This window comes from Carcharodon carcharias, chromosome 26 (genome assembly GCF_017639515.1).
Source record: "Carcharodon carcharias isolate sCarCar2 chromosome 26, sCarCar2.pri, whole genome shotgun sequence".
NCBI lineage: Eukaryota > Metazoa > Chordata > Chondrichthyes > Lamniformes > Lamnidae > Carcharodon > Carcharodon carcharias.
In genome coordinates this window covers 27771540-27797570 of record NC_054492.1, presented here as the reverse complement: position 1 = coordinate 27797570, position 26031 = coordinate 27771540, and the positions used below count along the sequence as shown (strand labels likewise).

The 26031-nt window shown below is 39.3% G+C and overlaps 1 protein-coding gene across 10 annotated transcripts in view; it reads right to left on the bottom strand.

Moving 5' to 3' along the window:
• map2k5 (mitogen-activated protein kinase kinase 5) overlaps positions 1-26031 on the bottom strand; it is a 275892-nt gene that overhangs the window by 227198 nt on the left and 22663 nt on the right. For all 10 annotated transcript variants that reach the window (XM_041174736.1, XM_041174728.1, XM_041174729.1 and 7 more), the window contains one exon: positions 2333-2402. In XM_041174736.1, coding sequence (XP_041030670.1) covers positions 2333-2402 — 70 coding nt within the window. The remainder of the gene's footprint in view (positions 1-2332; positions 2403-26031) is intronic.

The following is a 26031-nucleotide window of genomic DNA, read 5'->3' as shown; positions in this document are numbered from 1 at the left end:
TAAACCTGGCATGTATTCCCTTAAATTTTCAAGCAAGGTTGAATAAAGTTAGTTAAAACAATTATTCAATAGGTTAGATACAGAGAACTATATCCTCTGGTGGGAGAATCCAGAACAAGAGGGCATAATCTTAAAATTAGAGTTAACTGGAGTGAAATCAAGTGGCACTTTATCACAAAAAGAGTAGTGACATCTGGAACACTCTTGCTCAAAAGGGTGCAGGGGCTAGAACAATTGGAACCTTCTAATTGAGTTAGATGTATTTTTTGTATGGTCTGGGTATCAGGGGATATGGAGCAAAAGTGGTAAATAGGGTTGAAGTGCAGATCAGCTTGATATAATTGAATGATGGAGCAGACTCCATAGAATTGCTACAGCACAGAAGGCAGTCATTCGGCCCATTGTAACCATGCTGGATCTTCTAAGGAGCAACTCTTGTACTGCCACTCTCCCCAAATCCCTACACATTCCACCTCTTCAGTTATTTAGAAAATTTAGAGAAATGTAGAAAAATTTACAGCACAGAAGGGGGCCACACTGCCCATCATGTCCATGCCAGCCAAAATAAGAGCCCCCAGCCTAATCCTATTTCCCAGCACTTGGTCCATAGCCCTGGAGGTTACAGACTTCAGTGCATATCCAGACACCTCTTAAATAAGTTCAGGGTTTCTGCCTGTACTACCTTTTTAGACAGCAAGATTCGGGCCCTAACCACCCTCTGGCTGAAAAAAGTTTCCTCATCTCTCCTCTAATCTTTCTATCAATCACTTTAAATTTATGCCCTCTAGTCACTGATCTCTCTGCTAAGGGAAGTAGGTCCTTCCCATCCACTCTATCCAGGCCCCTCACTACCTTGCACGCCTCAGTCAAATCTCCCCTCAGCTTCCTCTGTTCCAAGGAAAACAACGCAACCTATCCAATCTTTCCACATAGCTGCATTTTCCAGTCCTGACAACATCCTCATAAATCTCTTCTGCACCCTCTTGAATACAATTACATCCTTTCTGTAATGAGGTGACCAGAATGGCACACAGTACTTAAGCTGTGGCCTAACTAGTGTTTTATATCGCTCCAGCACAACCTCCCTGCTCTTATATTCTATGTCTTGGCTAATAAAGGAAAGTATTTCATATGCCTTTTTAACCACCTTATTGACCTGTCCTGCTACCTTCAGGGATCTGTGGTCATGTATTCAAAATCCTTCACTTCCTTTACACCTCTCAGTATCCTCCCAGTTATTGTGTACTCTTTTGCCTTGTTTGATTTGAAGGGCTGGATGGTCTACTCTTGTTCCTATGCACATTTTGACATGGATAAAGCTTCTGAAATATTTAATTTTCATCAAGACCTATGCTGATATTTCATACTGTTATACATGTAGACCAATCAATAACCCTTCTGGTGTTATAAAGCCAACAAAATTGCCAATTTGAAAAGATGCGTTTGGTTAAGTAACTTTAATTTATTAATTTAATTACTGAGTCATTTAACCATTATCTTAAACAATAACTATAATTGCATCCAATTGGAAAACAGCAGAATAATCCAATTAATTAACTTGAAATATAGAAGAATATTTATGTCCAAAGAGGCAAATTTAAATTGCAGTTGGTGGCATCAAGGTACCAATTTACAACAAAGACATTTGAAGAAGTTGGAAATCTCAACAGCTTATGGAATTTGTTTAAGTCACCTGTATCCCAAGACTAAATTACCATCTTCTATTCATTTTCATCTAGATATTTAATATATACAATAATGGGCTTTTACTCAAATGCCTTCCTACTTTGTAATAGCAGAAAGCAATTTAGAGATTTTGTTGTTAGAACAGCTAATACCACTGCCTCAGTTTCACTTATTAAACCATCTGGCTATTGTGACAGTATATTAAAAATAAATCAACTGAGCACCTCATATAATTAGAGAAATATGAGAGTAATTATGTAGCAGCTAACTCATTGAGGGGTCTAGACAACACGAAAGTGAAATGGGCAATTTAAAATGGTCAGCAAGAAAAAGATTCCAGAATTTAAATAATTCCCATGCATTCATTATGAAAAAACACTGCAGAATTTGTTGTTTTATTCTACATTTGGTTCCTTTATTTGCTGGAAATTGTCATGGCTGACCCCAAGGATAAAGCACGCAAGTTTGGATATGGCCTATCCGCCTATGACATGGTGTCCATGCATAAATATCAAGGATTCATAATTTGGCATAATTATTAAAGATGTGTTAACATAATTGACAGAGAAAAACAAACACAAATGTAGACTTTTGATATCTTCGTTTACTTACTCTGAACACATAGATGCAAAGTCAATCTTCTTACCTCGTGGATATATCTGCAAAGGATCGATCATCTCTCCATTAACTTGCTGCTCTGTCACAGTAGTATAATACTGCAAAAGAAGGCACACAAGCATATTCACACCCAAGTTTAAATTAAATTGAATCATTAAGTCTTTCAAACTTCAAAGAAGTAAATTGAAAAGGCCACCTAACATTTTCAAGCAGACACAACTTCCAATTATGTGGTACCATTAATAGTACAGGAAATATTGCAAGGCATTTTACAGGGTAGGGTGGACGGTGGTGAAAGAGAATTGATTAAATTAATGGTAACAGACTTGGTCAAGATAACTACAAACTTGGTCATGACGATGAATATCAAGAAAATTTTTCAATGGTGAAGAAGAGGAGCGAGGAAATGAATTCCAGACAGTTGGGCCAAAGTGACTGAAGGATCTACTAGCAAAGCTGGTCCATAGGGTAGGCAAGATAATAAAAAAAGCCAGGGCCAGAGGATTGAAGGATCCAAAAGGAGATATAAAGCTGAAGGGAGTTGCAGAGATAAGGTAGACTGAGGCCAAGAGGCGATTTGAAAATAACAATACAAGCTTTAAATTCAACCTGTTGGGATCCAGGGAACCAATACAGGTGGGCATGCATGAGGTGATAACTAGTTGCAGTATGGGGAGAAGAAAAGAACTGGTAAGGGTTCAGTGGCAATGGGTGAGGGATAGGGGTAATCTCACAGAGGTGGGAATATGAGAGAAAGAGAGAGCATGCGCGCTCGAGAGAGAGAGAGAACGCAAGAAAGAGGGAACGTGAGAGAGAAATTATCCCCTGCACACCAAACTCATCCATGCTTTGATATCAAACAAGCAGACTAACAACAGAGATGATTGCGAGGTCATGGGAAGTGGTGAAGGGGTAGAGCAGGGTATTATATACATATATATGGAAACTGATCCAACACCTGCTGATGATATCACCAGGGAGCAGCATGCAAATGAGAAACAAGAGGTGACCTGCACTGATTCTTGGGGACTTCGGAGGTGACCGTGTGGCAGTTAGAAGAGTTGCCATTGCTGGAGATATGGCGACAGTGTTTGGACTAGTAGGAGTTGAACAATACCACTGCTGGACAAACAGGACAATGCGTCAGCCAGATCAAATATCACAAAATGGATGAAGAGGGATAATGCACCAAGGTCACAGTCTCAAGTAAAGTAATTTAAGCATTTGGATGGGGCAATGTAAGTACTGTGAGCAGACCTGTTAAAATCAAGGCATTCAAATGGTTTGTTTTTTTTAAATTGTAATTAAATTATACTTTAATAGTAGTGTGACATATTTGAACACTTTAGCAAGAAAAGGGAGGTTAGAGATGAAACGGTAGCTGGAGAGATTGGATGGATTATGGGTGGATTTTTTGAGGAAGGATAATGACAGTGATAAAAAGAAAAAGGATATTGGCTGAGCTAAGGAAACTATTAACAATATCAGTTAGTTTGGGGTCAGGAGACATGCTTTGCCAGAGCTAATATCTGATGAAGGTCATCTATCTAAAATATTAATACCTTTTCTCTGTGAAGTATTTCTAACATTTTCAGATTTTTAGGATTCTGCAGTTTTCTCTTTTTAAAAACAGCAATGCTTTTGGCCAATTAAAAACAACCATTGTTGACCCAATTTGCCTATTGGCCATTTCATACACTCTGGTTAAAAAACAAGATTAACACTGCAATCTACACTTGTAAAATGTGCATAATAGTGTCATTATAGAATTCAACATGCACTGATTTGTGAGTCTACTTGGATATCTGATCTTATTTCCAAGCTAAAAATGGATCAATTATCATAACAATAATAATGATCATAAAACAAAATTTAGATTATTATACGCCTTACTGACAAAATTCATGATTTTGCACACATGAATTATAACACTAGCACTCTAACAATTCATATATTAATTTGACATGTGGTTAAAATAAAACGTATTAGAGATGTTATAATTGGGGACATTGATGATTAAAACATCCAGAGATCCCACTCCTGACTAACATCTGGTAACTGGCAGAAAGTGAAAGAGCAGAGAGTGGGACTAACTGTATAGCTCTTTCAAAATATCCGCACAGGCACGATTGGCCAAATGGCCTCCTTCTGTGCTGTAGGATTCTATTTGCCCCCAAAGGTTCAGTCAAAGAGTCAATCCTGCTCATCTCGGCCTTTGGCCATTTGGTCAAAGTACCAGAGGAGTGCTTGAACTCTGAACCATTTTCTTGCATGCATCACTGCTTACAGGAGAGGAAGGGCAAAGAGATCGGGGGAGCAAGGAGAAAATTGGTGAGAACAGTGTGCCCCCTCCCATCAGAGTTTGCTCAAACAGTATGAAAACATTGAAATCATGTGACAGATGCACACAATGATTACAAATCAACAATCTATTTGAGGGTGTACAGGTAGTTTCTTCTTCTTTGAGTTCTCTGCCCACAGCCTGGTCTTTGCCGATTATTTACCGAACCACAGCAAGATGTCATGATTTTTACTACAAACACAGTGAGGAGGCAGGCTCCAAATCTACCTCAGCCTGAACTGAGATTGAACCCTACGCTGTTGGCACAAATCTGATCCACACGGTGGCAGTCAAGTTAACGGGACTCCCACAGTTGGTTTATACGCAGCATAATGGGAGAAGGTGGCATAGTGGTAATGTCAATAGACTGGTAATCCAGAGACCCCAGATAATGCCCTGGGGACATGGGTTTAAATTCCACCATGACAGCTGATGGAACTGAAATTTGATTAATAAATCTGGAATACAAAGTTATTCTCATGATCATGAAACTATTATCGATTGCTGTAAAAATCCATCTACTTCACTAGTGTCCTTTAGGAAAGGAAATCTGCCATCCTTACCTGGTCTGGCCTACACGTGACTCCAAACTGATAGTAATGGGGTTGACTCTCAAATGCTCTCTGAAATTACCTAGCCAATCACTCTGTTCAGGTGGAATTAGGGATGGACAACACATACTGATCTTACCAGCGGCACCCATATCCCATAAAAGAATAAAGAAGAAATAAATAAAATAAATTTAGAGCTTGTGATCTAAACAAGGGTTTCAAACAACACAAACCACTTTGGTTTATTTGCGTCATGTGAATTTCCAAGATCATTTAAACATTTTTAAAAAATGTTAGGAAATCAGTTTATTCAATTTTATGCCAGTTTGTGTGTTTTTCTGTCATTGATCGTCACTCTGCTTTACTGTGGTTGATAATGATGTTTTATAATAAAGGACTAGCAGTTATAATTCAATTAATTATTGCAAATTTTCTGAGAATTCATTTGCAACTGATTATCAGGAACATCTATGGCTGTCATATTATAATGCAAACTTACTTATTCCCTCGCTCAAACAATGTGATTGCTATGGAAATTTACCATATATAAATTATACGCTGCACCACTTCCATCTTTCACCTATTAGTATTTCAAGAAATGTAACATGTTCTATAGAATAACATATGCAGGATCTATTTTATGGTGATTTAGCCAAGCATCGTATAAAGTTAAACAAATTATTTTCTTTCTCTTGTGCTAAAGGTACAGATTCTTGGTTGTGGTATGGTTCTAAAGACACAAGTTATCCTTTTGAGATCTTACAAGAGTGACTACTCTTCATGAGTAATTTTGGACAATGAACGGCAAGCTATTTGGAGATGACAACATAGTGGTAATGTCACTTGGGCATTATCTGGGGCCTCCTGGATTACTAGCTAAGGGCACCACTGTTGAGCCCAATCTTATTTTCACCTAACTTCAAAAGTGTGGGATATAATTTTCAAGATTTTTCTTATAAAGCTTAATATAGGAACTATTTTACAATAATAGTTGCTACAACTACCATGGCCATATATAGGAAACTTTCATTCCAAATGTCCCACTTCTATCTCCAGACTAATTTAGTACATTAGTACTAAAACTCCAAGGGGAAAATGTATACAAAGCTAATATGCTTGCATCAAACAGTGCAATTTTTGCATGGTGTCCTTAATTTATCATCTCAAATTGCTCCCACCATCAAGGACAAACCAATAACTGTTGCTACTTCACCCTAACTCAAAATATTCTCTCCAGACATAATCAAAGTTTGGAAGAATAATGTCTGTAATCTAATGGTGCTACGGACTGTATCTCACAGTTCAAATGGGCATTGTAAAAAATGTTTTCATGCCCACTATTAGATATTAGTGAATTTCTAGTGACAATTATGTAAAAGAAAATATTTGCAGCACTTCACCGATTCCTGCTTATTTACAAGGTATGGATGAAGTTAAACATTTCTGAAAAACTATCCGTACAGAGGGGGAGCAACCCTTAAAATAACAATTATAATTTGAGTTAAAGATTTGGTTTGGACAGTACCAGACAACAAAAATTCTGATGGATGGACAGATTTCATGACAATTGTCAGAATGCAACTAAAAAAGATAACAGGAAAGGCACATTAAAATAACTTACAATTTATTTCACTGGAGGAAGTTGGGCCCTCATTAGGCAACAATGAGCACCAAGTTGTATAGTTATGATGAACATGGACAAAAGTGATCATTGTTTTACCTCATGCCAAATCAGTGACAACACTGTTGTACTCTAATTATTGTTATTAGAAAGCTTTGCTTTTTAAATGTAAGCAGCAAGGGCTAACTGACTTTAGATCTAGAGAAATGAACATTAAAAGTACTGACTTTGGACAGAATTTTTTATCAGTTTGAGAGAAAATACAATTTCTTTTGTCTTAATTCTCCAGGGCCACAGTATTTGTGGCTGACTTGCTCCACCAATGCTATACTCAGTTAGATGCCAGGAGGTGTACAAGAATGGCACAGGAATAACTCTGTCTCTCATAATCCCAAGCCTCGTCTAAAAAATTGAGAACTCAGTCGCACATAGAGAATATAACCTGTATCACACCATACTGTGTTAGTGATTCTGTGCACAAACCCACTGTCAGCAATAGAAAGATAAGTTCCAAAGAAAACAGGTCACAATTTTTGTTTACTTTTTTTTTACATTCATTTTCAGAATGTGGGCATTGTAGGAAATTGTCCAACAATTGGTGGTATTTATTGCCCATTCCTAGGTTCCCTGACAGTTGAGTGGCTTGCTTGGCCACTTCAGAGAGCAGAAATGAGCCAATCACAACGGTTTGAGACTCAAATCACATCCAAGCCAGACTGGGCATGACAGCAAGTTTCTCTCTCGAAAGGACATTAGTGAACCAGTTGGTTTTTAAGACATCCAACAATGAACCAGTTGGTTTTTAAGACATCCAACAAATCCATGTCACTTTCACCAATATAGTTCTATGAATGGAGGTTAAGAAAAGGCACAGACCCCAAACTGTAGGGCACCATCAAAATGGAAAGCAGTAGGGAAGAAATTGAAATAAAACAAGTTGTGTGGTAACTAAGAGTGAGTCTTAAAAGCCTGTAGATTATAGGTGGGATGAAAGTTTAAGGAATTTCCCATTTGCAAGGTACTGGGAAAGAATGAGTCACGAGTAGGAGCTGGTGAATCCTGATTTCAGAACAATCAGAAGACAGAGAATACAGATAAGAAAGAAAGACAGACTTGCAATTACATAGCGCTTTTCACAACCACCAGAAGTTCCAAAGAGCTTTACAGCCAATTAAGTAGTTTTGAAGTATAGTCACTACTATAATGTAAGCTGGAGTTTTTTCAAAGTTACGGTGGCTGATCAGAACACTGATGTGAATCTTACCATAACGTCATATGAGCTTTAACACAATGCGCTGAAGAAAACTATTTTCAAAAGCATTTATTACCCTTGCAAAAAAATATAATTGGTGCTGTCGGTTACTCAAATGGTCAAGACAAGTAGGTTTTAATAGTAACAGTTTTATAGATCGACCTTTTAGAGCAGTAATAAATGTTAACAAGTAGTCTCGAAAAACAGTTCAAAATAAAGTCTTGCTGAAATACAATGACATTTCTAAACGTAGCAATTTTCACAGAAAATATGACGCCACTGGCTATTTTGAGCTTTGGTCGTGTATTTTTAATAGGAAATTTGCCAGTTATTGATCCGCAGCTTGTACTGTCTGCCTAAGGCAGCTATTCTAGTTGCAAGCAACTTTCCAATCAGTAGCTGTCAAAAATCACAAGATTTACAGGCATGTTGCCCACCTCTATTTGCTTAACGCCACCAACAAGCATATATGCAAGTCACTAAACAGGAGGGGCAACAACTTACTCTCTAACCCATTCAATTGGCACTGGCTATCTTGTCCATATTTATGGTGAAAGACGTGAACAATTTACCACTGCTGTCACACAAACACTGCTTCAGAGTCAGCAATAGAAATTTTGGTGTTCCCTCATTTGGTATACTGTAATGGACTTTATGGGGTGGAGCCATTTAGGCTAAAAGGATCCAAATTTGATTTCCAGCTTGCATGATTAACTGATCAAAATGAGGGCAGTAATTGGAGTATTAAACTTGGTCTCAATGACTCCAGGAATGGGATAAAGAGAACAAAAATAACTTAGATCTTGATCACTATCTCGTGATCCCTCATGTGGACATTGCCCAAAATTAAATACAGTCTCCACTAGTAGAGATATATCCCATTTACTCATGTCAGGCTAACGTAGGTAGCCAAAGGTCACAGCTTAAGGACCCCATTAGTGTATATTGGAGAAATTCTATGGTTTAACTAGCTAAAACTGCTGGTCCCACTAGCTGGAAGTATGAAGCTTAGGCAGCTGCTTGCCCCTCTACAGCTTAATCATGCAAGGCTTTAAACTTGGATATAGAAACCCAGGCTTTTGTACCTGGTGTGCAAGCAACATTTTACAATGGGTGTCACCCCGAATCGAAGACAGCTGTATAATAGGCTTCTATATTAAGATGGATAGGCCTACGCAGGCATCTTAAAATATTCCAACCACTTTGACGTTCTAGATATCCATGACCAACAGTGCATACCAGACTTTCTCACTAACAACTGCTTACTCCAGATGTTTGTGTCAGGAACTTCCGCAAAGAGACATATTGTCACGAGGCGTATTTCAACTCCTGGGTACTCTGTTACAGGTTAAAGCCCTCTCTTCTTTCCTGTGCTAGTGACTTAAACTTCTGCATTTTAATGTTCTATGATTCTATCAATTGGCAAAGAGTCTAGTCCGATTAATACAGATGACTTAATAGGGAAAAGCCTGTCTTAAGAATAGCATTGTACTTAGAAGAAAGGTAGAGAAGTGCTCTTGTGCATCAGGGTGACAAATATTATTGCTTAAAAAATGGAAAACTCTTCATGTGTTGTACCGCTTGTCATTATGAAGGACTTTTAATACCATGTATTGCACAGGTAAGTTATGGCACAAGGCTCAGTATTTTCTGCCTCAATAACATACTTTAATCCAACTATATGTGACACTTCATTGCACGAGTGTGAACTTTGCATTCTCCACACTAGTTATATTTGTACTGTCAAAATAAGATCATTAATTAGAATCAAATCAAGAGTAGTTTTGGCTTACTCATCTTACCTACTCGAAACTACATCAGAATTGCCCAAACTCATCTAACATTGAATCCTTCCAGCAAGCGGAGCAGTGATTTTTATCCCACCAATCTGGGCTGAGTTTCAATCCAGGTCTTGAGAGGTGACCCACCGTACCAACCAGATTACCTTCAAACTTCCAGTTCTAACAAGCTATGGTTCTAGGTTAAGCTCCATTAAAATCAAGATCAGAATTGAAACAGAGAACAAGTTGCCTGGATAGGAATAATTATTTTAAGGATGGTGACAAGTTAATTCCAAATGGCTTCAATAAACAATTTGTTTATTCAGTACACTAGTACTGTATGTTTTAATAATGCTGCCTTTTCTTAGCCATCCCATAGATTGTCTTGAATAGCATTAGCATCACATTATAATATAAGATAATTCACTAATGCAAATTGCAGGCATCCTGCTGTTAAAAGCAACTTTGGCAAATCTTGCAGCATTTTTACTGCTTTTCAATTATGGAACTTAATTCCAAGACACATAAAATTATCTCCAAATCTGCAAAATGTTTAAGAAAAACTCTTTACAACCAAAACATAAAACACTCAAGAGTGCATAACACTAAATACTATTTTATTAGGTGTATTTGATCTATGTTGCATTCACAACCATTCTTTTATTATCAGTTTATACTTGGTTCCTGTTGGCAATGTAGCAGGAAAGCCAATCTCAACTACAATCATAGCTAAATAAAGCACTTCTCATAAATTAAGATTTAAAACATTCTTTGAATGAAGGTTGACAACTGACAGAACCAATTTATTTCCCAGACAGTAAAGGCACTGAAAAATTAAATAGCAATGAACAACTGTGTAGGCTTAGAAGTCCAATCCACAAAGCATATTTTCCACTGAGTTACATTACTGACCGTCAATGTCATTCAATGTTTGGAGTTGCAATTTAAACTTAAATAAAGCACCAAAAAAAGTGCCGGTAAAAATGAACTTTTTGGAAGTATTTTGTTCTGCTCATTTCCCCGCCCCTGCAATTCTCCCTCTCTTGAAAGTGTTGTTTCTTAATGTGATCATAAACAGCCCCCTTCTTCCTATGGACATTCTTCATGAGAGTTTAGACAGCAAAGGTCAACAGGCTGTTTAATTGCATGAGATGTCGGAGCTAAGTTTGACTATGCCTTCATGTCACTTTCAAATGCAAACACATTTCAGCAGGAACCATTCAGTGGCAACTACAGAACAGGAGCCCTAGATACTTGTCTTCTTCCAAGCCCAGGATTACCACGGCCAAATCTAGCATCACAACTGCTGCCTGGGCAGAAATCAACCAACTAAGCAGGAACTGGCATATTCAAAATGATACACTCCAATATCCAGAGTTTGGTGCCACACTGGCCAGTGCATTTACCAACCCGCAGAAAAGCTAACTGCTGCATCAGTTGTGAACAGGTCAATGGTTAAAAAATGAAAACTTCACTTTAATGACACTTCCACTTCAGTATAATCAGAATGAGTTGCCCATCTCTAGATACCTCACACACATATATATGTACAAACATACAAAAGCACGGCAGTGTCCTTGAATAATACATAGCAAGTTAGCACCATCATCCAAACTAAGTTAATATTTTTGTTATCATGAGAAGTCACTCAGTGGTCATAGGAATTCAGTAGAAAGTTCCTCCTTCGCAGTTCATGTTCCTCTGATCAACTATTTTTGCATTGTCTATTGGTATTTATCTGAACTTGTCAGCTCCTCTTCTCGTTTTACGAATGCTTATTAAGTAAAATATTGGCTAATGTGGAGGCTCTTTGCACTCACTGCTATTAACTTATAATTTGGACAGCAACTTCTGCTGACTACAGTTAAAACACAGAAATTAGGAAGTTGCTGTTGAGTTGCCCTGCTCTTCCTGAAGCCTTGCTAGAACAGTAACTTGCCAAGAGGCTCAGTATTGAAATATATAAAAAGGCGTGAGGTTGCAGTACCTACATGATAGATGCCCAATAAATTTGCCAGGAAAAGTTAGGACTTGTCCATTCCAGCAAAGTAAATTTTTAATGGTGTGATAAGTCTTAATTACTGTCAAACAACCTCTCCGGCACTGAAAATTAACTTTTACAAATGTGGAGTCCCATTCTTTCATATTTTAATTACTGTTGGAGATTTTATTTAAACAAAGCATTTAAATAAAGCCTTTTGTTTTACTTTTTCTTTTATCCTGATCCCTTAATTCCATCTTTCCTTCCCTCTCCTTATTTTGATTTATGTGCATGATTTCACATTGAATTAGTTATTCTAGCTTACATTTCCTGCTTCAGACTTTGCATGCTTCAGTAAGAATTCATCAATCTGATTAGTTAAGGAGATACACAGTCGCCTGCCCTGTTCACATAAGTCCCATCCCATAAAGGAAGCTGCATTGAAATAGCTTTTGAATCACAGCAGGTTCTAGTACAAAAGTCAACAGAAAGTCTGTGGCCTAATGTATGCGTAATGTACAGCTTGCACCATTAATTTGCTGCTAACTGCTAAATCTGATCTAATATCCCTTTTTTTTTAAAAAAGCCACTGAAAAGAACAAATGCATATTTAACTAAAGCACTACTGTACTTCCACTTCTGTAGAATATGTATTCCAGATATCCATAGTATTATGGCATCTGGCTGTAGTCAGTCAGTGCTGTTAGTGATGACCCTTGCCATGATATCTTGATTTTTTAATGCTGGAAGGCTGTTCTTCAGACTACTCTCTATGGGGAACTGTAATTACACTCTGATTTGATCACAGTCTCCCCAACACTGCCAAACTGATTCATCTATGCACGATTGATTATTACTGTGATTACCCAAATAACCAAAGAGAAAACCTGGAGAAGTCCCTATACAACTGCAGAGCTTTTGTTTCCCATTTTGAACAATGACTTCTATAAATCTGCCACCTTCCAAGTCTTTTGCACAGAACATCATCTAACCCACAGAAAGTGTTGGCATTATTTCAAAATTAAATAATTGCTCACTGCTTGGAGTGTTACTTTTTAAAACACTTTTAAAACTTGTTAAAATTATATTTTCACTTCCCTAAAATTGTTAAACTTTAAATTGGTGGAAATTACTCCCAAAAAATAGGTACTAGCTCAATTTCTGGTTGATGCCGAATAAGCTAATCTCAGCAGAAGCAGCAAGATGAGCACTCCAATAGGAGTGGAAAGGCGCGAACTCAGCCAGTGCCATGTTCTTGAGCTTTATGCTGTGGCGGACGCCTGCTGGAAAATGTGCTGGGTGAGAACACAATCTGGCCTGCCTGCCATGCCATACATAATGGCAGAGACTTCAAATGTTCACTTTCTAAGATCATATATGAAGAATAGCAAAAAATTTATTGCATTTACATCGCACTTTTTCATGACCATCAGATGTCTCAAAGCATTCTACAGCCAATGAAGTACTTTTGAAGTGCAGTCACTGTTGAAATGTAGGGAATGCAGTAGCTAATATGCACACAGCAAGCTCCCACAAACAGCAATAGCCAGATAATCTGTGCTTATGATACTGACTGAAGAATAAATATAGGCCAAGACACAAGAGATAACTTCTTCAAAATAGTGCCAAGGGATCTTTAACAGCCACCTAAAGCCTTGGTTTAACACCGACTTGTGCAACCCATGGCTTCTGGGCCACAACCCGGACCACAGCCTCTGTATCTGGCCTGTGGGCTCAGTGTTCAAACTATGGATAAGTTCGATGAAAGATCTGCAAAGGGCTGCTCACTGGCGAGCCTAATCAGCAGCAGATATGGGAGAGAAACAGTCTCTGTTTGGAGGAACAGCAAGTGGCAAGCGAGGGCTCGGGAGCAGGGCGGCGAGAAGGGTGGGAAGGAGGAAGCAACAAGTATTCAGCAATTGGGAGATCGTGAAGGCCCGTGAAGCTGGGGGCAGCAACACGATCCTTGAAGCAGGTGAAGGTTAGGAAGGTCCCTGGAGCAGGAGAAGGTTGGGAAGGCCCACCAAATGGGAGGAGGATCGCCCGCTAACTCCTGATTGACTCCTCCTGAGGTAAAGTGTCTAACCTTCTTGAGCCCAGGTGGTGAGTCTGTGTGGGTGCATCTGAGTGACAGAGAAAGAGAGAAGGGGCAGGATTTTTAGGTCAGCATGCGGGCACGATTAGCGGGCCCAGGAGCAGCTGGGGAACGGACCGCCGACCGCAATCAGCCCCCCGAGCGTGATTTCACGCTAGCTGGCCAATTAGCAGCTAGCCAGTGTGAAGTGCGCGCTGAAATGTCAGGGTGGTGTCAGGAGCTGAAGATTTTATAACCAATAAATAAAGTTTTTAAAATCCAGAAAAAAAGCCACGCATCACAGTCACCTGAACAAATACATGAAAAAAATTCTGTCCATACATTTTTATTTTATTTTTATTTAATAATGGAAACCTCATCCCGCCCTTGGATGAGGTTTCATGAAAAATGCAAATCCGCCTGGCCAATTCGCCCAACCGCCAGCCGTAGGGTTGGATGGGCCACGAAGAAACGGAGACAATTACGACTTTAATTGCATTAATTGGTCTCTTAATTGTCAACAGGCACATGCCAGCCGACCAAGATACCATGCAAGCGCATGATGATGTCGGGGCGCTCGCCCAACATCATCTCATGCAATTTCGCGTCCGATCGGGATCGGGCACATGCCCACGTGCCAACCTATAAATCCTGCCCAGGGAGTGTGAGTGAGCCTGTGAGATAGAGAGAGAGAAGAGAGGAGAGAGAGAGAGAGAGAGTGAGCTTGTGTAAGAGAAAGAGACCGAGTCTGTGTGAGAGAGAGAGCAAGAGAGAGAGTTTGTGTGAGAGAGTGAGTCTGTGTAAGAGAGTGTGACTGAATCTGTGTGAGCAGGTAGGTGAAAATGAGAACACTCCTCTTCCTCCCCAAAACCCTATTAACAAAGCATGCCAAGAGAGGAGGCAAACGCAGGCTAAAAGGGTTTCTGACCCCCGCTTTCGTATGAATTCCGCCAAGGCCAGCACGGAGGGCTGGTGGTACACCAGAGGCAAATGCAAGGTCAGTATTAGTTAAACCCAACTCCTTGGTACGGCTCTGGTCCCCACTCCTTCCCTGGTGACCAGGTCTTGGGGCCTAGTCCGTCTCTAACATTAGGAAATAGAGATAGCTTAAGTAAGTTATATTGGTATTTGTGGGTTTGTGGATTTGTATTTCTGTATCCGTGTGTTAGGAAAGGTCAAAATGAGTTTTAGTTTCACTTTAAAAGGTGCTTGCACTTCTAATGAGAGTTTTACAGCTAAGTTAAGTAAACAAGAGAAAACAGTGCTGTTGCCTAGCAATACGGGTCCAGAGAGGCAGGTCCCTCCCAAAAGCACACACAGAAAGACTAAAGAAACAGTAGTTCTGAGGTCAGTTTTGAAGACAGCTGCCAGACAGAAGCAGCCAAGAAGGGTTAGAAAGCCAGGCCCAAGCTAAAGTTGGTTTTGAAAGTAGCTACCAGGAGACACGAGCAAGGTCCCAAGCTAAAGAAAAGACCCAAAAATACAGGGGAGTGGAACAGGGGAAAGTCCCAAGCAGACCCTCTCGTCAAGGGATGGACTGTTAAGTGAAGTTAAGAGTGAGGGGCAGAAAAGCACCAAGCTTCAGATTTAAAGAAGACAAAAGCTGTAGAAAACAGGCTTAAAGTGAGAATAGCTTGCAAGAGGCAAGAAGATCCAAAGAGACAACTGAAGGTCTGTAACTCTTTGCGATGGGCATGTGAAGCAGTGGTACTGCTGATGGCTGAGTCGGTGAGAGAGAGTGTGTGTGGAAGACAGCTTGAATGCATGTGGTGACCCAGGGAAAAGGAACCTCAAAAGAAGAGTTCGAAACCCTAGAGGTGAACCTTTGTGGAAGGCATCAGAGAGAAAGCATCAGTTTGGGAGAAGATTCCAAGGTGAGGTCTTGGAGAATGGAGATTAGAAACCCTCATGTGAAAGACGGAGTGCAGTGAGACCGACTGGCTCATGGTGTGACAAGCTGGGGGGGAGTTGATGAGAGTTTCATTGCATCTGGTTGAGGTGGCATCTGTCAGTTGGTTTGAGTGTGGTGTGTCTGACCACTGGGCGCCTATTGTTTTAGGTGGACTGTGTATTTACTGTGAACATTAGAGTATAAGATAGCTTTTACAACTTGTGTTATCCTTACAATTATGTATATATCTGTAACGGTATAGTTGTGGGAGTATTGTAATATAGTTCATCTTTTCTTGTTTAATAAATGTTTAATGTTTTTGTTATAAGTTCATTAGCTGACTCCAATGACTCTGTTCAGTAGCTCCTCTCCATGTATCTAAACTAACAAAACTAAAAGTTCCGATCTATCAAGCTGGGTTCCACCCTAAGATCAGGCTTGTCCAGTGGTAACCTCAGCTGCGGATCGTAATACTAGCTCTGCCTCTTAAGCGAAAAGCAAAAAAAGTTTTATTGGTTAACTCTGCTGCTTGGCACTTTTCGTTGGTCATTTTTATTAATTACTTTTTTAAAAAATTATCAATTTATTGCTTTGACATTTCTTTTTGAAATTCATGTTTAATATTATGCCAAACCTTATCTTGCCCAAATTTGCCATCGGCCCCTTAAGTGAGAAAAAAAATTGATTGTGCCCACTGCCCCCCTCCCCCCCACCACCCTGCCAACAACGTGAAAAGTTTGGACAAGCCTGATTTAATATCTAATTTAAAAGATGGCACCTCCTACAGTGTAGGACGCCCTCACTATTGCACTGGAGTGTTAGCCTTGATTTTTGTGCTCAATTCTGGGCCTGAACCTTACGCTCGTCAGACACGCACAATCAGCGGGCTTGGAAACAGATGCGATATGCACTTCCAGCCACATTTGGCCCCCGACCACAATTTCATGCTGGCTGGCCAATTAACTAACAACCAGCGTGAAACGTGTGCTGAGAAAGGCTCAGCGCTGCCAGGGAGGGGGGGTTGGGATTCAGGAAGAGGGCAGGCACCGAGAGAAAGGAGGGTATGGGCTAGCATGCCCTGAAGGCTGAGGGCTGCTGTGGAACTGCCTCAGGGAGCTGCAATAATTTAAAAATGAAATGAGCTCAATAAACTGCTGCAAACTGTGACAATACTACAAATTCAAGCATCTGACAGCAGATCACATAGCAGATTATCCCTCAAATGTCTTCTTTTATTTTATTTAACCCCAGACATTTTATCCTGCCCTGGATGTGGTTTATAGTGAAAATGTGAAGGGCAGCTGGCCAACTGGCCCATCCACCAACTGTAAAAGTGATGGACCATGTAAAATCGCTGACTAGTGGCTCCTTAATGGGGTTAATTGGTTCGCTTAATTATCGGCAGGTGCGTTTCTGACTCCTGCGTGCACCCACCAACCATAATGTTGCGCAAGAGTATGATGGCGTCAGAATGCGTGCCCAACAGCTTCTCATGGGATTCCGGGTCAGGCGTGCGCCTGCACGATCAACGTAAAATTCTGGCTCTGGAATGGGACTTGAGCCTATGATCTCCTGACACAAAAAGAGTGCTACCAACTGAGCCATGGCTGACACACAATAAAAGGTAACCAGCACCCAAATGTAACAACTTTTTTTGTTTCTCTTCTCTAAGTTCAGTAAGCTGTAAGTGAAGGACTACATTAAATTTGAAGAAGGTCCAGCAAGAAAAAAATGACAGCAGATTGGATGTGGAGGATAAACCAGTCGTGTTTTGGACGCCATTTTGTCCCACCAGTAATTCCTGCTTCTGTGCATATTTCATGCATGCATGTTTATACTAATGAAAGTTTAGCACAAAATTGCAAAATAAAGCCACCACCCTCTTCACTTGAGTACCACTATGCCTAGCAAAGATTAACAGAGCATCTGTTTCAATCGAAACAACCAACGCTAAGAAAATGCTCCACATTACAATGGACATCACAATAGTAAAATATCAGGACACATACTGAACTTGTCCCACATCTGAAAATGTAACTCGCCTTCTCCCAAACAAGAAACTGTAGAACACCTCAGTTCCCTCAATATTCCTTTTTTACAATTTACAGCTTAGTATCACACAATCACTACTTCTGAGTTTATTTCTTGGCCTTTCCACCAGGCTTCTCAATAATGCGGGGAGAAAGTGCAACTGACAGATCATACTTTACAGTAAATATACTAAGGCTTGTCTAGTGGAAATAGGTTTGTGGTAAGTAAAACGTTCCCATTATCCAATCATTTCCACTTTGCAACAAAAAGGAACAGAAACTATACAGGGAACGAATCAGCGCCTGGGGAAATGCTTCCCTTTAAATGAGTGTTCCCATTAACAGACTGTGCCATTAACTGGTATGTACTGGATATTAATCAAAAGACAGCGCAGCAGAAAAATGTGACTGATGGACTGTAAAGTCATTAAGGATACTACATTCAAGGCCTAAAATACTATAATATTTTGATACTCATTAACAACCAATACTACCAGCTCCAAATAATATTATTTTCCCTATAAGTGATTGAACAAAACACTTGTTAAGCATTGGTTGAATAGTCCTTCAGATGAAGTAGGGTCATACGGACTTAAACGTTGGCTCTGTTTCTCTCTCCACAGATACTGCTAGACCTGCTGAGTTTTTCCAGCATTCTCTGTTTTTGTTTCAGATTTCCAACATCCGCAGTATTTTGCTTTTACCCATTTTTTTACTTTTCTAACCATTTATTGCAGCATATTCACTTCACATCAATACAATGCACAGCAGATTAACTGATTTATAGTGAAAACAAACTTCCTCGAGTTCTCAGACAAAATAGCAATTGGAGTACATTTGGCCCGGATTCTTGTGGGACAGGGAGGAACAAAAAAAAAACTCAGAAGTTCTGCTCCTAATTTGGCCCCTGCTGAAAAATGCCTCCAGGAGAAAAGGAACAGGACAAACAAAAAACAGCTGAGTGAGAAAGAAATTCCTTGGACTTGAACGTTATATCTTCCTGCTCTCAATCAATTTGTCTGCCAAAGGGTGCAGAACATTTATATAAAGATGACGAGAAGGGAGAGATTTTTTTTTCTTTCATGGAATGTGAGCACCGCTGGCAAGCCCAGCATCTGTTGCCCATCCCTAAATGCCCTTGAGAAGATGACTCACACACTGATGGAGCTGTAGCACAATCTTAAACAGGGCAGTGTGCTTCTTAATCCTGTTGTACGGTTGTGGTACTGGCATCTTAAGCCACTGCAAAATAGCAGCCAAGTTTTGAAAGGAACTAAAATTAAACATATGAAAATGATAGGTCAGAAAAGACTATCTTGACCATCAAGCCTGTCCCACAGTAACAATGCCTGAACCATAACTGGACACCTCCTATCCACCAGCAGACATATATTTAATCTACTAGCAGAGGCAATAAACATGCTTTTTTTAAACTTCAAAGCTTATACTATCAGAAAGCTGCATTCTTTGGTTCTAAGTGCCAAGTGCCCACCATACCACCTGCAACTCTATGAAGAGATATCCAGATTGCAAAGCAGAATCACAGTATTAATGTAGAGCACATAAAAGCAGTGGAATGAAGTCTACAGTTACAGGGGATGATTACACCAAAACAGAACAATACAATGAACAGCAATATCTGTAGATTATCACGGAAGAACCTTAGAGGAATATATTCCTGTGAAGACTCATAAAAACCACGATATCCTTTCTGTAAAATCTGTATAATCACCTATATTTCTGATATTTTAAACAGCTGTCAAATAGTGGAATTCATGCCACCATTATATTATTCTACACTCATGTATCATTCTAAAATGATACATGCCTTGCAAAAGATGGGGGATGACAAAGGAGTGGAAGTACTGGATGTCAAATCCTAACTACTTGACTTCAATCAACCCTGTTGAATCAGGCGCTGAAGAAAACTAAAACCTGACTTGAATAATGTGCCACCTCCATGTGTAGACCCACAAATACAATATTTACTTGCGTTCCTTGTTTTATCTTCTGAATGATTGAAAACCAGCACTGACAGGCTCATTTATTACATAAATAGGAAAGTTAAAAATATCAGAGCCACCCAATCACATTTTCTTCTTCCTGCAAAACATGAGGGTACATTTCATCCATAAAGCACCCAGAAACTGCCAGTATAGTGAAGGTTCCCACTTTACAGATGGAGCCAGTTGCTGCCACAATGGTTGAAAAGGAAATGTTCATCCTTCAATCTCATTCTTTCAACATTTCAAGAGGAAATCCTTCAAAGAAATAAAACACATGAGGAACAAATGGAAAACTCAAATCTTAACAAGATAATGTCCCAGTCTGGGAAGTGGAGGATTTAGGAAATAACTGAAGCCTTATTTCAGCTTGCTTCAAATCATGATTTCAGAACTACCCTACTGATGTCAGTAAAGTTCATGTCAAGTCTCTGATGGACAAGATTGGGATGAGGATGGGGAAAAGAGGGGAGGAGAGTAATTTTAATACAAAGTACACTAGACTTCTTCCCCCTTTAATGGCTTACCATTCAAAGAAAGCATTGCTCCATTAATAGTAATACTAACCAGTGTTTTACTGCAGAATAACACAAAGGGGCTTACATGACAGCATAAAATCATAACGGACCTTTCATGATTTCCTAAATTACAACAGGGACTTAACATCTAAAATATTTTGTTCGCTACAAAGCATGAAAGCACTATAAAACTGCAAATTCATTCTTTATGGATCAGTAGAATTCTGAGATTTGACTACAGAATTGAAATAACGCCTCGGGATTGATTCCAATTCACATAGTTTTTAACATATGGGTTTTTAGGCTGCTTTAAGTCAATAATACATCATCTGGGCTCGAGATGATCTCTCAAGTTTAAAAAAAATGATAATCTGCAGTGGTTTTCAGCATATCCCATGCCCAATGTATATGAATTAAGCACAGAACATTAACCATTACAGTATTTGCTGAGTAACCATACACTGTTAGTTTAATTTTAGTTTCATTCATGGATTCATAATTTATTCCATAGATAAAACTAACATTAAATTATGGAATAAATATATGGTAAAAATTAAAACAAAAATGCTTCAGCATCATAGTGAAAACATTCAATCCTTCCATTAAATGTAAGACCCATATTTCTTCTTTAGCGCCTGCATAAAACAATCGCCAACTATCAGCATGTCCCCATCAGAGAAATAATGGGCTTGAGTATCCTATAAGGAATACAAGCTATTAAAATAATTCATAATGCGTTTATCACAAGTCTGGAATACTCACTGTCCATTGCCCTGGGAATACCAGAGCACTGCTCAATGATGTAGATGATGAACAAAGCCCTACAATAAGCAAGATGAGAATCAGCTGATCCATAAGAAAAGATTAGGGCAGAGAAACTTTAGTAGACTTTATTCAAATAACTGCTGTATGCAATTTATTAAGCAGTCTTTAGCAAAGGTGTCAGTAATAAACATTGAGAAGACAGGTCTGCTATCTGTTGGTCAATGAAGGATACTAAGCTTGCCACAATAGTGGAAGGTGATCATCCAAAACCATCAGAACAGGTATAAGATGAGGGAAGAGGAAAGGGGGAAGAAAGGAAGAGGAAAGGGGGAAGAAGGAAAGTGGGAGGTGGGGGGGCCAGGGTGGAAAGTGGGAGGTGGGGGGGCTGGGGTTGAAAGGGGGCAAGAGAGAAGAGCGCAGTGGGCAACGTCGGAGGAGAGCCCGTGGTGGTAAAGTAGGGGGTTCAGTGTGGGGAGTGCAGAAGGCAGGGAGTGAAAGGGACAGAAGTTGGGTGGCAGGGAAACTAATGAAGAATTGCAAGGAGCCAGAAGGGTGAGGGTGAATAAAGGATAGATAGCATATCAAATTATCATTGTAATATTTTGTTTTAAAGCTCACTATATGTTATAATAAACTGAAAACGTTTTGTGGCTTCTCTCATGGCACAGCATGGTTGAGTCTCAGCTCTTAATCATTGGGGAATGTAATACTTCCACTTTTTGCACCCAGTAGCATCACCAATTACTCCTAAGTTAATTAGAGCATAATCATATTAAAGTTCTGTCTATACTGCCACAGCAAAGTGTCCCAACTTACCTTCTGAAAGCCCCTTCTTTCTGTATCATGCCACAAAACCAGACCAAGGCTGGACTAAGCACCTATACTTAATTATAAGCAGCTCTGTTAGTCAACAGGAACTTGAACAAGTCTGCTCTAACTTATTTCGCTTGGTAAGCTCACAACAGAGAAAAGACTTTCTCCACATGGTGACAGAAATGAAACAACAGTGTGCTTACCCATGATACCACCCATTTAAAGTAGCCCCATTGTTCAGATAACTGGAAAATCAGAAAGGAAATTACTATCCTGTTATCACTGAAGCAATCTCCTCCCCTCCCTTGCTACAAAGTTACAAAGGCCCTGTTGCCTCAACAGTTTTAGCAAGCAGGAAATTATAATCTCTGCACATTATTGCTATTGAAACTAAAACTGCTTTTATATTGCACTCATGCTGCAAGCTCCCAATTCATAGGTTTTGCACAACAATAATAAAGCAAACTTGCTGCATTTATTAAGGCAAATTGTTGAGAAGATCCATCTTTACTGAGTTTTCAGGGCCAGTAGCCTCATGTGACTGTTGGCTGCATGAGACCCAGCAACACTGAACAATATGAAGGCACACAGAAGTTACTCCATCAGTAATGCTAGGAGTAGAATGAAATTGGCATCTAACATTCAAAATATTCAAAATGCATATTAAAAGTTACAGTGGAAGACCATACTACAGTTGATGCCACTTAATTAGGATTTTAGTAATGGGAGCTCTCTTTTAATTATAGATATACCTTAAAGTAAATTACAATGGTGACAATCCAGTTGATTTGATAACAAAAAATGAAAGTGAAACTTGAGTAATTAGTAAATGATGGTGAAATAAAAGAACCAAATTGTAGCTGGTAGCATAGCTCACTCCCTATCCAGCCCACTAAATAGTGTGGCACAGGACCAAAAGATGCCACTGATATTATGACAATCAAGATAGCAAACAGCATCAAACAACAGTTACAATTATAACAGCTATTTGATTCCATACAGGAAAGAAAAAATAACTGACTTTTTATTTTAAAAACGCATTGGAATTCAGTCAAGTCTAGAATGAAAGACACACCACTGAGTTACACGAATGATTACTGAAAGGGAAAGCAGGTGAAACTCACTGGTTGCTGAGAAAAATTGCCAAAGGTATTAAACTGCTTCAACTATGTTTTTATTTTATAAAAAGAGTGCATCACAAAACTTTGGGTTCGGATCTTTCCAAAAGCTCAGTGAGCAAATGTGGCATCAATGTAATCATGACCCATAGAGATGAGAACAGTTGCAGATTTAGTCTCTAGGCCGTGATGAGTTAGCTGATGCTGCTCCAGTGGCAGTAGTGTAGCCAAATAAAACCAACTAGGGTTTGTTCTGCCCCTGTGTTTATCCACAAACTGCTGCTGGAAAGTGTGGGCAGTGGTTGAGGAAAATGCACTAAGTTGATCTACTATAAATACATGATCATATAAATCTGATTAATAAAGATAATTTGATTTCATGAAGTCAGTTTCACCTTGCTTACCCATTTGAAATGAGAAGTATTGTATGGTGCAGAAAAATTGAATAATACAATCGTTAAGAGTTTCCCCATATCCTCTGAATTTCTGCCTTGCATTTTCTAATGGTGGATCAACTCTGTGATTTACATTGCCATTATTTAACATTAACTCAAGATATCATAAGTGGTAACGGTTTGACTTTAAAGGCTCAAACTATCACCCATAACTGAACCTGGAAAGGATAGTCAATCATGAATGGGGTGGGAAGATGATTGAAAAAAAATAAAATTTGAGTTCGGAGAAGTGGTGCTTGCAGCAGTTTGTAATCTGTTCAAACAAGATATTCAAACTGACATTTCTATGCAAAATTTTGACCAAATACCATTAATTTATGCCAGCAGTTTAATCTAATTCAAAATACAACATTGTCAAGTTATTACCTCTTATCCCACAGTGCATCATGGACTAATTTTATAATACTCTTTTAGGGGTTAAAGTTATCTCTTGTGGAAAGTGTTATTTAAAAAAGCCTTGGGGCTCATTTTTAATGAGCTGTAACTATTAAGTAATGCATAAAGGATACTAAAATTTATGGTGCATAAAGCTATTATATAATGGTAAAAATCATTAAAAACTATTTTTCTTAATGTTCATGATGATCTGATCAGTAACTATGGAACTACTTTTGGAAATGTCAAAAAAAACTTTGTCCCATTTTGCCTGAGAGTTATCTTAGGCCTTTTTGCATCCGTGCATTTGGTCATTACAAAGGGCACTGCATATATGCATACTCTGCCTACAGAATTCTCAATCACAGTGATCACTGCATTCTCATCTACTGATAAGGTGTTATCGTAACCTACCATTGCCAAACTTCACTGCTGGGTTTGCTGACCCTCCTGAGGAAATGGTTGTGCTCAAATATAGATATTCAATAGTCAGAGTTGCCAGCACTAACTAGCTGTTCTGCATCAGAATTTTTTCAGAATTTTGGGATCATCTCCCAACCTTGCTGAACTGTGAACTATTTACATCAGGGGTGGGAAAACTATGGCCCATGGGAGCTTCTGATCCAGTCCGCAGCCACAGTAGGCATTCTAACAAGTAATTCAAAGTAAGTTGGCCCATGATCGGTCGCCGGAGAACATTCCTCAAGGTGTGCAGCCGCCATGTTACAGGAGGCAAGCACACATGGAGGAGATCTGAGAGCAGCATAAAGCATGCGTGCATTCAAGATTACTTACTAAATTACTACAGTTCTGATTTGCATTTCGGTTTTCCAAGCATATACACTGGAATTTCAAAACTTCAACTTATTTTTCACCTAGGTTTTAAAACTCATTTTTAAAATGTCAAGTCAACTCTTACATTGTTTTGTTTCCCCATTTTTCTCATTTCCTCGCCTAAAGGTGCTGATTCTTACTGAGATCTGGTGCTTTGGCTGTTGGCAGTCCTTCAGTACCTTTTCCAAGCAGCCATCCTTCATATGAAACCGTGCAGAGTGAATATTGGCAGGTTGTTTGACACTGATGCACTTTTGACCATTCCTTTCTTCCCTGTCCCCCTAATGATGCTGAGGAAAGTAGTACTGGTTTAGATCAACTAACAGCACAGACCAGGATTTGAAGCTGGAACCTTCAGGTCTACATTGGCATAGTAATAGGCTGAAGAGTACCTTTACCCATTAGAATGATTATATATCTATAAACTATTTTTAAAAATCTTGTTTTGTGTGTGTCCTGCCAATGTTTTACATTATAAATTCCTAAAACCACATTTATAATGTTACCATGAGGAACTTCAGTAAAGTGGGAGTTGCTAGAAGCTGGGGCTGTTATCCTTAGAACAGAGAAGGTTAAGGGTAGATTTAATAAAGATGTTGGTACTGATTAGGTAAATAAGGAGAAACTGTTTCTCAGAGCAGAAGGGTCAGTGACCAGAAGACACAGATTTAAGGTAATTGGTAAAACAACCAGAGAGTAACAGATTTGTAGACCCAGCAGAAGCTTGATCTACAATTCTGTTGGTGGATAAGGAATTGAAATATGGAAGCATAAACACTGCAGTATCTGCAGTGAGTCCCAATGTATGATTGAAGGTCTCTACGAGCAATCTTGATAATCTTTTTAACAAGTCTTTCCGCCTCTATAAATGGATACTGGCAAACTGTGCATTTTAAACAGTGACACCCATTCTCAAAGGTGAATGGAAAAACAGAAGTCCCATGACAGCTGCGGCTCAGTTAGTGGCACGCTTGCCTCTGAGTCAGACGGTTCCAGTTTCAAGTCCCACTCCGGGACTTGAGCACAAAAATCAAGGTTGATGCTCCGGTACAGTACTGAGGAAACGCTGCACTGTCGGAGATGCCATCTTTCAGATGAGATGTGGATTCAAATACTTGATTACATCAGAATATCAGAAACTGTTTTGGCTATCATATGGAGACCTGAATGACTGTACCCCTCTACATCAATTTTCTGGCTTTATTCTTTACTTCATTTAACCTTCTCTGGCTGCAATCCACTATTTCCTTAACAGCCCGTAGTCGTGAAAAAGAGAAGTTTTCCATAAATTGCTTATCATCATAATCCTACAAACATGCTAGAG